General features: G+C 38.1%; 1 protein-coding gene across 1 annotated transcript; it reads right to left on the reverse strand.

Moving 5' to 3' along the window:
* Nucleotides 1-12,189: 12,189 nt before the first annotated feature.
* Nucleotides 12,190-13,164, reverse strand: LOC110607701. Its single transcript, XM_021746848.1, has one exon. It carries the CDS (start codon nt 13,162-13,164, stop codon nt 12,190-12,192), a length of 975 nt encoding a protein of 324 aa, XP_021602540.1.
* Nucleotides 13,165-14,874: the final 1,710 nt, after the last annotated feature.

A 14,874-nucleotide genomic window follows, 5' to 3' on the forward strand; every position in this document is an offset into this window, starting at 1 on the left:
CATGATTATGCAATAGGTTGATTGCATTAGTATCCACGAATATGTTGCATTGCATAGTTATTGTAGATGTGGGTGAATGCTGAATGATCCAATAGTCGCAGACAGGAAGTCTAGGAGCCTTTGACTACGCCCTGGCAGGTATAGTAAAGTCCAGGAGCCTTTGACTACGCCCTGGCAATGGTAAGTGCAAATGTGTTATATACACATATACATATATGACAGGAAGACCAGGTGCTCGATTCTACGCCCTGGCACAGAGTTACTGGGACTATGTGGTGACAGGTTTACTCTTAATGTGGATTGTTTGTGTTATGATGCATTCCATCAGATCATATTTTAATCAAGTGTTTTACTATTCTACTCACTGGGCTATAGAGCTCATCCCACTCCCTTAATCCCAGTTTTGCAGGATTCAGTGTACAGTGTACAGAGGGAAAGTCCAGAAGAGTTCAGAAAGAGGAAAATGAGAATTGTAATAGCTTAGAGTGGACATGTAATTATAAAGAGATGAATCAGTTGTATATTCAGTTAGAATTGTGCTTGACTTAGTAATGTTGTGTTGTAAATCTTTGGTTTGTGTACATGATCTGTATATGTATAGTATGTGAAAAACCAGGCTTAACAGGTATGAGATAACCCACCTAGAGCAAGCTCTAGTCAGGGGTACAGGGTACAGAGTACGGAGTACTGAGTACAGTGATAGTGCATGCACAGGTTGAGCCTTGGTTCAGAAAAGAGTTTTATTTTCACAGTTTATGTTTGATCATGTATGAGATTTATAGGTACACAGAGGGTATAGCAGGCTTGCTACGGGTTCTGGCGGCCTTAAGCCGACCTGAATCCTAGCGCCGGTGACGGTCCATTTTGGGGTCGTTACAAAAATAAAGTTAACCTTATATACCTCTTAATATTATTTTATCCACTCTTTTTTTATGTATTATCCTGACAATTATTGAAAGTTCAAACAATGTTGCATAATACAATAATATAACACACCACACCATAAAAAGGACTAACTCACAAAGTATTAATAAAAGTAAACTACAATAAATGTCATAAAGAAATCTCAATAAGAAATGAGAATTCCTGAAGATTATGTGGTTTATTTGCAAAAATCATACTTTGATGTTGGAATCAATAAGGATCCAGTTTAATTTTTGCAAGCTGTAGAAAGGTATTGAGTCTAATAAATGATTAGATGCCATGAAAGATGAGTTAGAAATCATGTAATAAAATAAAGTATGAGATATGTCAACTTGTCTACACGAGTTGGCTATAAATGGGTCATTAAGACCAAGCCCAACTCAGATAGCAATGTCAAATGACATAAAGCAAAATTTTTTACTACTAAATATCCTCACAAAGATGGTATTGATTGTAAAAAGATATTTTTATTAGTCTCGAAAGACATAATTACTAAAGAATAATTATAGCTTTAGTGGCTCATTATGACTTAGAGTTGCACCAAATGGATATAAAACTAGTCTTTCTAAATGGAGAACTTAAAAATAAAGTTTATATGGATCAACCTAGAGGTTTTCTCATTTGAGAAAAAATGTTACACTATATGTAAACTTAAGAAATCAATATACAGAATTAAGCAAACATCTTGAATATGTTATATTTATTTTAGTGATATCACCAAAGCCTTTTGATTTTAAGGAAAATATTGTTGATTAAAAGATCAGTAGGAGTAAGTTCATTTTCTTAATTCTGTGTATTGATTACCGATTACTTATTGCAAATGATTTGGGCATATTACGTGAGACTAAAAAAATATGATAAATTTAGTTTTAAACACATGATATGAAATGAAGCAAAATGAAATAAAATCTTATGTTATTTGTTGTGAGAAATGTAATGTACATTCAATGAAAATCTACAAAGAAAGTTTTATGATATGTTTAAGAAACTAAATACTAAATGCTTATTTATAAAAGATCTAATCACTTGAAAGTGGTTAGACATTTGGATTCAAATTTTATTGGATCCATTAATAGTATAAAGTATATACTTTTAGGAACTAATTCCTATTAATGAAACGAAATGAAATAAGATCTTATGTTATTTATTGTGAACAATTTAGTGTACATTCAGTGGAAATCTACAAAGAAAGTTTTATGATATGTTTAAGAAACTAAAGACTAAATGCTTATTTATAAAAGAACTAATCACTTGAATGTGGTTAGACATTTGGATTCAAATTTTTTATTGAATCAATTGATAGTATAAAGTATATACTTTTAGCTACTAGTTCCTATTAATAGGAGCAGTATTATGAAAAAAAAAAAAAAAACAATTTATCATTGCATCATCAATTATGAAAGTATAATTTGTGACATATTTTGAAGGCAATGTTCATATATTATAAAGGTGGAATTTTATCTCAAGGCTTGGGGTAGTCGAGACCATCAACAAGCCACTGAGAATTTATTATTATTATTTCATAGTAATATTTTTCTCTAAAATGACAAATATCCTAAATATGAAAAATATATGAAATTAAATTAATTTGTCGATAAGGAGAAAGTTCAAAAAGGGTCATTATTGAGCATATAATAATTGATATCATAACTGCATATCCTTGATTAAAGAATCGCAACCAAAGACATTTAAGGATTATATTATGAGAATGAGTCTCAATTGTATTAATGAACGATATATTAATTAGCTGTAAAATCCTCTGAGCTCAATGATGTGATTTCTGACTAGCATTTATGAATTTCCTGTTTTATTATGACTGTTTGCATATAATTATTGTAGATCATGATATGTTTTATATATATATACTTTATGATTTTATTGTGGTATATAGAAGGGATTATGTAACTAAATAATGTACAACAGCTATAACCAACACTTAATAGTCTATTATAATAGAATATTTATGAAGAATATTATGAAAGGATTGTTTTATTATATGTGTGCCTTATATTTATAGTATTAAAGTTTATGTTATTTAATTATCATACCAAGTGGGAGAATGTAAGAATTTACCCATCATTAGAATTAAATATTTTTCTATAGTTAGGATTTCTTATTGAACTAAAATTCTATTCAATAAAGTAACATGATATTAAAACATGTCTACTTTAATTAAAACAAAATATAATAAGTTTTACACATATTTTTTCTAAATAAGTTTTACACATATTTTTTCTAAAGTATTATAGATATTAGGGTTATCCCTATTAGAAAGCTTTCATCATCAAAGGTCGTGTAAAATCAATAAAGATTACGAGAGAGAAATCAATTTAGTTAAATTCAAACTCTCTCCTATTGAATCAATATGAAATAAGTTAATTCTATATCTTGTGCTTTTTTATATTTGTGAAATTTAATTTATTCAAAATCAATTATTAGAGTATTAAATGAATCTCATATTTGTAGTTCGCATCATGCTTGTAATGAATTAAGGAATTAATTTTACATGTTGTATCAAGAGCCCTGAGTTTTGAACAAATTAATTTCTCCATTAAATTTATGATAACCATAATGTTTATTCTTGATGTTAGATCTAAATGTAACAATAAGCTAGATTTTAAATTTATGTTTGATAATTAACATTTTAAAAAAGGGAGATTTACAATTTACTCTCTGAATATTGCCATTATTAATAAGTCAGTTCCTACATTTTCAGAAACCTATTAAAACGTCCTTATTTTTTTTCTCCGTCAACAAAATAGTCATTCCGTCTATTTTTACCGTTAAAAATATAGCAAAAGACCAAATTATCCCCTTCTTTTCCTCCTCCTCCTTCTTCTTCTTTATTGATTCTTTCGCCTCCTCTTCTTCTTTTTCTTCTTCTTCTTTTTCTTCTTCTTCTTCTTTTTCTTCTTCTTCTTCTTTGATTCTTCTTTGATTTTTCTTTTTATTCTTCTTCTTTAAGGAGGAGGAGGAGGAGGAGATTCTTCTTCTTCATCTTCTTCATCATCATCATCATCTTCTTCTTCTTCTCCTTCATCATCATCATTTTCTTCTTCTTTTTTTTTTTCTTTTTAAGGAGGAGGAGGAGGAGGAGGAGGAGGATGGACTATTTCGTTGATGAAAAGAAACGATAAGGACATTTTAATAAATATAAGAAAAGATAAGGACATTTTAATAGATATGAGAAAAAATAAGGACATTTTAATAGATTTCTGAAAATATAGGGACTAACTTGTTAATAATAGCAATATCCAAGGACTAAATAAGGGATTTTATTTGAGGGTAAAATTGGATTTTAAAAATTTTCTCTCTCATCTTTTATTTATTTTTAACGAAAAAAAGGACGGAAGAACTATTTCGTTGACGGAAATAAAAGATAAGGATGTTTTAATAGGTTTCTAAAAATGTAGGAACTGACTTGTTAATAATAACAATATTCAGAGACTAAATTATAAATTCCCTAAAAAAAAAGTTAAAATTTGACCGAATGGCCAAGATGATGAGCTTGTTTGTCGTTATTTTGAAAGTCTTATGAAACAAGCTTTAGTGAAATAATTTTTTTTTAAAAAATTATGAAAAAGCAAAATAAATTAACAACTAAGTGAAATAAATAAAACATATATCTATTAACTCTTAGCAATAAAAAATAGTGTTAAAAATAAATTAAGTAATGAGTAAATAATTCACCTAAAAACTCCTCAAGAGAGTAAAAATAAGTAAGAAACTTAAAGATAGAAAGTTTGAGGATTAAAAGGAAATTTTGTAGATTAGAAAAGAATGGAAAGAGAAGGAGATGAAAGAGAGAGGGCTGTTGTTGAAAAGAAAAAAAAAATTAGGAGGGGATTGTTTTGTTTATTTAAATTTTTAGTATGAAATTACTAATATTATCCCTAAAAAATTAAAAATTTCAAGGGTCTTTTTCCTCCTTGGGCGCCACTAATCATAGATACCTAATAAGAAATCAACTCTTGAGACATTACAAGAATATTAGAATAAAATAATTTTATAAATACCCATCTTTATATTATTGGAACTCAATTTACTTAGAACAAAATAAATCAATTAACCAAACTTATCAAAACCTTCTATTAGTCATATGCAAAAATTAAAAATCCTCTCCTTTTAAATCTCACAACCTATAAAAACATGATTTAAAGTTTCAAGAATAGTCATGAATTTTTAGAATTTATCAAACAATAACTAGACAAATTGTCTACCAATAATCTTGTCATTCTAAAAACACCCCAGGCAGGCAGGAGAATCTCCAATGCCATCAATAACTTTCAACAATATATATATAATATAATAAAACTCAGTTCTCAATTGCTACGGTCTATGAACACAGTAGCAATTGAGAACATTGTTTTGCCTTTTTAACTCTTAAATTGCATCTTCTTTCACGTGCTTTTACTGTCTGCCCTAATTAACTTGCCATTCTTAAACTGCCTTTCTATTCGCGCACACACAATGTCCCTTTGCCTAGTTCACCCGTCTTTTCCCCGCACCAAAACGGCACCGTTTCATGGAGGGACTATTTCAACGTTGCTTACCTCTTCTCCCATTAGTGCATGGTCCTTCTCTGGCCGCTCCGCCATTGCTCCATGGGATGGTTGTGTCTTTGCGCGCGTCTACCCACCGGCGTTCTCCTCTGCAACGTCTCACCGGTGCGCCCTCTGAAACCCATTTTATGCTCGTCGCCACAGTTTCAGCCCGTGTAGGCTGAGAGGTTGATCTCCTGTAACCTCTTAATCTGATCTCCCAAAAGCAAGTGAACACAGGAGCCGAGCTTCGACCTCCAGTGACTCTGCAGCAAATCTTGCCGTGCTCCGACCTACTGTAATTCTACAGCAGACTTTGCCAAGCTCCGACCTGCTGTAATTCTGCAGCAGACTTTGCCGAGCTCTCCGACCTGCTGTAATTCTGCAGCAGACCTTGCCGAGCTCTCCGACCTCCCACAGCTTTGCAACAAATCTCTGAGAAGCCGTTCTCCTTTATCGAATGGGAGCACTCCTCCTTCTCTTATGAACACTCTAGCAGGACTGACGACCTCCTGCAACTTTCTCAAGCCAAACTTACGAGAATGTGTAAAATTTCTCTGTGCAACGTGTAAACCACTTCCTTTTTACAATTAGCTGATCCAATTGTTTCAGCTTTTTATTCTTATTTATACTGAATCAAATCAACCATTACAAACTGAAAATGAAACTTAAAGCCATATCGCGCAAGATTCGGGTTACAGAACACGTGGGCAATAGACTCTTAACAAATTAAAAACATGCAGAAATACGTGGGTACGTGCTTTATCAATAAAATAGAAAATAAACAGAAAACAGAGCAAGCAAGTACGTGCTTAACAGAAAATGGTGCGAACAAGCTTACTTTCATCATTTCTCCCCCGTAAGCTTGTTCTTCACATCTTCGATCCTAATCATCATGCTCAGCTCGTTGATCTTGTCCCGAGACAATGGCTTTGTCAGAATGTCAGCCAGTTGTTCTTCAGTCTGGACATATTCGACTTCGACTTCTCCTCTTTGAACACATTCCCGAAGAAAATGAAACTTAATGTGTATATGTTTACTTCTGTTATGATAAACGGGATTCTTTGTGAGCGCGATTGCAGATTTGTTGTCCACTCTTAACTCGAACTTGTTTGTCTTCCAACCGATCAGCTCATGTAACAGTCTACTAATCCAAGTGCCTTGACAAGTCCCTGTTGTTGCAGCAATATACTCGGCTTCACATGAAGATAGGGCTACGACTTTCTGCTTCTGTGAAATCCAGGTAACTGGGCTTTGGCTGAGAAAATAGATTACCCCTGTCGTACTTTTCCGATCATCTACGTCTCTGGCTAAGTCACTATCACTATAGCCTACCAGCTTGAACTCCTCCTCTTCAACTTTGTTGTAATTGCAGCCATGATGCAAAGTGCCTTTTACATAGCGTAATATCTGTTTTACAGCTGCTAGATGTTTCGTTGTTGGGGCTTCCATGAAGCGACTTACCATCCCAACTGAGTATGCGAGATCGGGACGGGTGTTCACCAAGTATATTAAACTTCCGATTGCACTCCTGTAAAGTGTTGCATCTACTGGAGGACTTTCTTCTGATTTGCTCAGCTTTACTCGTGTATCCATTGGAACCCGACATGGCTTACACTCAGCCATGCCAAGCTTCTCGAGTATCTTCTCTGCATACCCTGCCTGGTTAAGGGTGATACTATGCGGCCTCTGCTTGACTTCTATTCCCAGATAATAGCTTAACTTTCCAAGATCACTCATCTCGAAGTTCTCTCTCATCTTGGCTTTGAAATCCTCCATTGCTTTCAGCTTTGAACCCATGATTATCAGATCATCTACGTACACTCCCACAATCTGCACTTCATCTCCTTTGTGTTTCTTGTAGACTGCATGTTCGATCACACATCTTTGAAGCCCTAGTTCACGGAGACATTTGTCTAGCTTTATATTCCATGCACAAGGCGTCTGCTTAAGACCATACAGGGCCTTTCATAGCTTCAGAACCTTTTCCTCTTTCCCTTGTTCAACGAATCCATCTGGTTGTGTCACATAAACTTCTTCTTCTATCTCACCATTCAAGAATGCGGAATTGACATCCATATGATGCACTATCCAGCCTTCTTGAGCGGCTACAACAAGTAATACTCTCACAGTCTCCAGCCTGGCTACGGGAGCAAAGACTTCTTCAAAGTCTATGCCTTGTTTCTGCACATACCCCTTTGCAACTAGTCTCGCTTTATACTTAATGATCTCCCCTTCCGGATTCTTCTTTATTTTGAAAATCCATTTCAGACCAATAGCTCTCTGGTCCTTTGGGAGTTCTGCTAGTTTCCATGTTCTGTTTCTCCGGATAGCCTCCATTTCTTCTATCATTGCTTGTCGCTAATGTTCACTGTAGGCAGCTTCATGGTAAGATGCTGGTTCTTCAATTGACATGAGGTAAAGACCGTAGTCTTGGTCGACCTCCACTGTGTTGTCATAAATTTCTTGAAGAGTCCTGAACCTTCTTGGTCCCTCCGAGCTGCTTTCTCCTGTCTCTGAATGTTCTGGACTTGACCCGGCTATAGGTGATAAGGAAACTGGCGTCAGTTCTTGACTTCAAAGGTTTTTGTCTTCTTGCATTTGTGCTTCCTTTTATGTGATGACAAATGGTCCTTTTGTTGAGGAGTTTGATGTCGTCTGGCCTCGCCATTTCCACTTCTCTTCTTCCTGAAACACAACATCCTGACTTACCATAATTCGGTTAGAATTTGGATTCAATGATCGATATGCTTTGGACCTTGGTTCATATCCCAATAAGACCAGCTTCATGCTCTTGTCATCTAATTTTCTCAAGTGAGGAGCTGTGTTCTTGGCATATGCAATGCAACCAAAAACACACATATGATGAACACTTGGGAGTTGTAATACCTGGCTAGATTCCGGCATCGGAATCCCTACCTTCTGGCGGAATATCCATTGGAATCTAGAATTTCTGAAGATGCCAGAGTCTTCTAAAGGGGTAAAATGTGTTTTTAAAATATTTTCACATGATTTTATGGTTTTAAATGGAAAAGGAATTGAGTTTTGAAAAGAAAAGGCCAAAGAGGAAGGACCTAGGTTCGGCCGCCGAACATAAGGCTGTTTCGGGAGTGCTTTAGGCCTCTGAAAGTCTTGAGGGCAGAAACCAGGTTCGACCGCCGAACCTCAAGTTCGGCCGTCGAACATGGGATAGTTTAGGAGGCTCGTTCGGCAGCCGAAGGTGGTGAAGCTGCGGAAGCAGCTTAGGCCGCCGAAGGTCGTTGACCGGCCACCTATAAAAGGCCCTCAGACCGAAAATGGGCGAGTTTTCTCCCCATTCTCGAGCTCAGGTGTGTTCATGTCCTCCTTTGGTCGTTTTCATGCTTTTTCTTCAACTCCTTCATGTTTTTATGAGTTTCATGGTTGTTTTGAAGAGTTTTAAAGCTTAGATCGAAGTTTTGGAGCTTGGAGATCTAAGGAGCTTATTTCCGCCACATCTCCAAGTTAGGGATCGCACCAACCCTCGATCTTCAAGAGGTAAGTGTAGATCTTTGCTTCCTTTACGTTTTAATGAAGTTTTAAGTAAGTTTAAGGATGTTTTAATGCTTGAGTATGGGTAGATATTCATGTTAGGGTTTATGTGGGTTTTATGCCCAATATATGTTTATGTGCTGATTGTTGGGGGTTTAGACTAGTGTTTATGCCCTATATGCATGTGGGAGAGTGTATGCATGTTTGGGAGAGAGCAAGTGAAGTTTTGGGTTGTTTTGATGGTTTTGGCTTATGTGGGTCATAAGCTATTTATGTATGCTTTATGATGTTCTTTGTTGGAGTTTAAGCTTGTTTTAAGCTCTTTTATGCATGATTAAGGGTTTATGCATTTTTTAAGAGGTTGGATGTATGTTTTGGGTGTTTGGAAGGCTTGGGAGGCTTGTATGCATAAGAGGCTGAGTTCTGGATGAACTCAGGTTCGGCCGCCGAAGGTAGTTTCGGCCGCCGAACCTGCGTGTGGATGCATGGTTTGGCCGCCTAACCTTGCCCCCGAAAGTTGAGTTTCAGATCTGGAGCAAACTTTCGGCCGCCGAAGGTGCCGCCGAAAGTGCCGCCGAAATTGCTTGACTTTCGAATCTGGAGAGAGGCTTCGGCCGCCAAAAGTGCCCCCGAACCTGCATGACTTTCGGTTCTGGAAGGGACATTCGGCCGCCGAAGGTGCCGCCGAAAGTGCCCTGTCCAGCCCTTTCTTGGTTGTTTTCCATGCATGTTTTGAGGATGTTTAGGGGGTTTTTGGGCAGTTGTCTATGAGTTGTTTAGAGTATGTTTGGCACCTCATTCGAGTCGACCTGTATAGGATCGGACCCGAGGGACCGAGGAGGCCAGCAGTGTTAGCTGTTGCAGAGTCAGTCCAGCGTCTGCTAGAGGTGAGTAGAACTGAACCTTATGTTTTTAAATTAAATCAAATGCCTAAAGCATGTTCATGCATCATGTTTTTATGTAATAGGTTGATTGCACTAGTTTCACGAATATGACGCATTGCATTATTTACTGTTGATGTGGATGGACCAAGGCGACTTCAATAGCCCATAGATTTTTCATGATTGAAAGTCCTGTGTGAGCTCCTTCGGGGGCCGGGCATTGAAAGTCCTGTGTGAGTCCTTTTAGAGCCGGGCATTTGATGGATAAGTCCTGTGTGAGCCCTTTTAGGGTCGGGCACCATGCTATGTGTTGAAAGTCCTGTGTGAGCTCTCTGTGGACCGGGCACCGACAGAGGGAGTTTTGAGGTCATGTCCAATCCGTGATGTGAATTGTTTGTGCTGTGATGCATTTCATGACAGCATGTAATTAATGAACTGTTTTTTATTGTTTCTACTCACTGGGCTTTTTAGCTCACCCCTTTCCCCTAACCCCCAGGTTTGCAGGTATGAGGTTGATCGGGAAGTCGTCAAGGGTAAATGTCATGCTTATGTAATTGTAATAGATTAGTGTCTAGTGTGGACATGTAATATAAATTGATGTAATGTATTGCAAGATAATGTAATGGAATGTAAAGTAAAGTAGAGTTATGTTTATGGATCAGTACTGTGCTTGACCCTAAGGCTTGGTTAGTCCCTTTTTAGTACATGATGTATGTAATGTTTTAAATGTTGAGTTGTGTGTAAACCAAACTTGTGGCATGTGATGTTTACCACGCTAGAGTATTTGATGAGGACTCTAGTGGAGGATTTATGCTTATGGTTATGATGCATGCACAGGTTACGTTTTGGTTCATCGGATGTGATCCAAGCTTGATGTATGTTGTGTTGACCCAGCTAGAGTAATAGATGAGGGCTCTAGTATGGGGTTATTTTATGTTTTCAGTTATGTAGCATACAGGTCAAGCTCGGTGTATACATCAGATGTTTAAGTTTTTATGTTTATGTTTGATCATGTATGGGATTATACTAGCTGTACAGGATGTATGTTAGGATTGCTACGGGTCCCGGCGGCCTTAAGCCGATCTGGATCCTAGCACCGGTAGCGGTCCGATTTCCGGGTCGTTACAGGAGTCTTCCATGCCACACTTGATACGGAGTCATGCCTTGGACACTTTTTGTGGGTGATCTGTTCAATATGTATACTGCAGTACGTGCAGCTTCTCCCCAGTATGTAGCTGGCACCCCGGAGCTATTTAATAGACACCTCATCATCTCCACTATGGTTTGATTTCTCCGTTTTACTACACCATTTTGCTATGGGGAGTAAGGTGCAGTGAGCTGGCGTTTGATGCCATGTAACTTGCAGTACTCTTCGAACTCATTCGATGTAAACTCACCTCCTCTGTCTGTTCTAAACATTTTGAGCTTACATTCGGACTGGACTTCGATATGAGCTTTCACTTTCTTGAAAGCATTAAAAGCTTCATCTTTACTTTTAAGCATTTCAATCCACATATAACGACTGTAGTCATCCACAAGCAAAAGAAAATACCTGTTTTCACCGCATGTGGTAGGTGATATCGGCCCACACAGATCACCATGCATGAGTTCCAGAGGTTTAGTTGCTTGATACGCTCCTGCTTTTGGGAAACTTGTGCGATGCTGCTTGCTGATCACACAAGGTTCACAAACGTACTTCACTGTTTCTATCTCTCGTAAACCTTTCACCAAGCTTTCTTGTGCAAGCTTGCGTAAAGCTTGGTAGTTCAGGTGCCCAAAGCGTGCATGCCATAAGCAAGACTTTTCTGACAACCTTGTCAAGTGGCACTCCGATTTAGCTTGTATCATCTTCATCGTATACAGACGATTTTCAGATCTCTGCACCTTGGCTATCAATCTATCCTTTGCATCATATACTCTGAGAATTCCTCCATTCACCACCACTTTTGCTCCTGATTCGTCGAGTTGACCAAGGCTTATAATATTGGATCTTAATCGAGGAATGTAGTACACATTTGTTAGTTTAAAATGATCTCCATTCTTGCACTGAAACACTAAAGTGCCTCGGCCTTCTACCTTGACGACGGAACCATCACCAAACTTGACATTCCCTTTGATTATTTCATCGAGTTCGGTTAAGGCCTTCTTATTGCCGGTCATATGGTTGCTTGCCCCCGTATCATAGTACCACATGGTTCCTTTTGTTTCTACACCTTCAAAGTCATGCATCTGTTCTTCATTCAGCATTAGCACTTTTCCTTTCTCTTCACCAATGTGAATCAGCTCACTGGTTTCTAGCATCAACAATGTCGACTCCTCTTCGAATTGCTCCACTAAATGTGCCTCATTTTTTTCCTTTCTTTCAGCTTTGCAATCAGATTGACAATGGCCATATTCATTGCATCGAACTTCTGACGGTGTTGTCCTTCATCATCCTGATCTCGGCCTGTTCCAGGAGGGCCACGACCCCTGCCACGACCACCTCCTCTACCTCTGCTGCGTCCTCTACCACGCCCACTTCCGCGTCCTCGACCTCTACTCATGTCCTGGGGACGCTTCTCATTAGTTTTTGAGGACTCAGCTCGTGCTTTCCACTCTCCTTTAGTAAGTAGCACGTGTTCATCTATTCTGGAGTCGTAGCTCCGCAACCTCTCCTCGTGAGCTTTGAGAGAACCGGTTACTTCTTCAATCTTCTTTACAGACAGATTCCCGAATTCTTCTATGGTTGAGGCAATCTGAAGATACTTAGGGGACACTGATCGCAACATTTTCTTTACTACATAAGTTTCATTAACCACTTCTCCAAGTGCTCGGAGCTTGTTGACAACAGTTGAGATTTTTCCTGTGAAATCATCGACAGACTCACCATTTTCCATTCTCATGCTTTCGAGCTCCCATCTAAGAGCTTGTGCTCGTACTTCTTTGACCCTTTCTGCACCGAGGTTCATAACCTTGAGAGCATCCCATGCCTCCTTAGCTGATTTCTTTACCCCCAACTGTAATAGGGTATCTTCGGTGATCCCTTGAAAGATTGCCGCCAATGCAATCCGGTCTGAACGAGGATCAATTGGATCTTCCGACTCAACGACATCCCAAACACCTTGAGCTTGCATATATACTTGCATCTTGATTTCCCAAACCGCATAATTTGTCTTAGTTAAGAGCGGATACTGTAGAGAGACACCCCCTTCTTTTACGGGCGCTCTCACTACCGCTTCTACCGTCTGTCCAGTTTCTGCCGTCTGACCACCATTGCTGCCATTACCACTATGGACAGCACTCAACGATGATGATTCGTGCCGAGGCATGTATTTGGGCATAAACAAGGTCCCGGACTCTGATACCAAGTGTAGGCTGAGAGGTTGATCTCCTGTAACCTCTTAATCTGATCTCCCAAAAGCAAGTAAACACAGGAGCCGAGCTCCGACCTCCAGTGACTCTGCAGCAAATCTTGCCGTGCTTCGACCTACTGTAATTCTGCAGCAGACTTTGCCGAGCTCCAACCTGCTGTAATTCTGCAGCAGACTTTGTCGAGCTCTCCGACCTGCTGTAATTCTGCAGCAGACCTTGCCGAGCTCTTCGACCTCCCACAGCTTTGCAGCAAATCTCTGAGAAGTCGTTCTCCTTTATCGAATGGGAGCACTCCTACTTCTCTTACGAACACTCTAGCAGGACTGACGACCTCCTGCAACTTTCTCAAGCCAAACTTATGAGAATGTGCAAAATTTCTCTGTGCAACGTGTAAACCACTTCCTTTTTACAATTAGCTGATCCAATTGTTTCAGCTTTTTATTCTTATTTATACTGAATCAAATCAACCATTACAAACTGAAAATAAAACTTAAAGCCACATCGCGCAAGATTCGGGCTACAGAACACGTGGGCAATAGACTCTTAACAAATTGAAAACATGCAGAAACACGTGGGTAGGGTACGTGCTTTATCAATAAAACAGAAAATAAACAGAAAACAGAGCAAGCGAGTACGTGCTTAACAGAAAATGGTACGAACAAGCTTACTTTCATCAGCCTGTACCCTGTTTCTCTCTTCTCCCCGTCCAAGTATTTCAGCGTATTTGCATGCGTCTACCCACCAGTGTTCTCCTATGCAATGTCTCAACGTTTCGCCCTCTGAAACCTGTTTTGTGCTCGCCGCCACAACTTCAGCTCGTTTGATGCTCTCTTGAATATATGGGTTCCACTTTTCTTCTGGAGAGAGAGAGATTCAGGTAACTTTTTGATTGATCCTCGAACAAGCATGGACTCGGACACTTTGTATTCGCCTTCAACGGCAACAACTTCTCAGATCGGGTTATAAGGATCGAGATCATCCCTGATTTGCTCGAGACGAAGTCAGACGGCGACCCTTGCACCAGTATCGCTGACTGGATCCGTAATTGCAAGAGGCGAAGGGAGGACATCGAGAAAGAAAATGGTAATTCTTCTTCATTTTCTCTTTTTTTTTCCTGTTGATTTTTCGTTGTCTTTTTATTGAATTCTATAATAGCATTTGGTCGAAATCAAATTCGGCAATAGTTCTAAAATCAATTTTTTTACTTTTTAATGGCTAAAGCAGTGCAACCACTGATAAATGCAAGTAAGCAAGTTCTTGCTGCGGAATACAAGAACAGAAATAAGTGAGTTCTTTTCTTCTTTATAGCTTCATTTTCAATATGTTTGACAACTCTCCTGTTATTGTTGGAGGGTTTTTCTTTATGTTTTAAATTTTATATCAATTTTCCAGTGAAATCCATTTTATTTCCCTTTGATTGAGCATCCGCTAGTACAGTTTTGCACAAAAGACCTGCCACTTTCACTTGGTAGAAATATTATGTACTTTTATTTGTTTTTTTTTTTCTCTTTCTTATCAGTAGATTATAAATACAGATTTGATAAAAAGTTGATTGAAAAATTATAATTTTCCAGTAATAAATGTATATGAATATTTATGTTAATATTAAATATTTGTGAATGCATAATCAAATTATTTCCTTGGATTTGGTATTCCATGTCATTTCA

This window comes from Manihot esculenta, chromosome 3 (assembly GCF_001659605.2).
Source record: "Manihot esculenta cultivar AM560-2 chromosome 3, M.esculenta_v8, whole genome shotgun sequence".
In the NCBI taxonomy this organism is placed as follows: domain Eukaryota; kingdom Viridiplantae; phylum Streptophyta; class Magnoliopsida; order Malpighiales; family Euphorbiaceae; genus Manihot; species Manihot esculenta.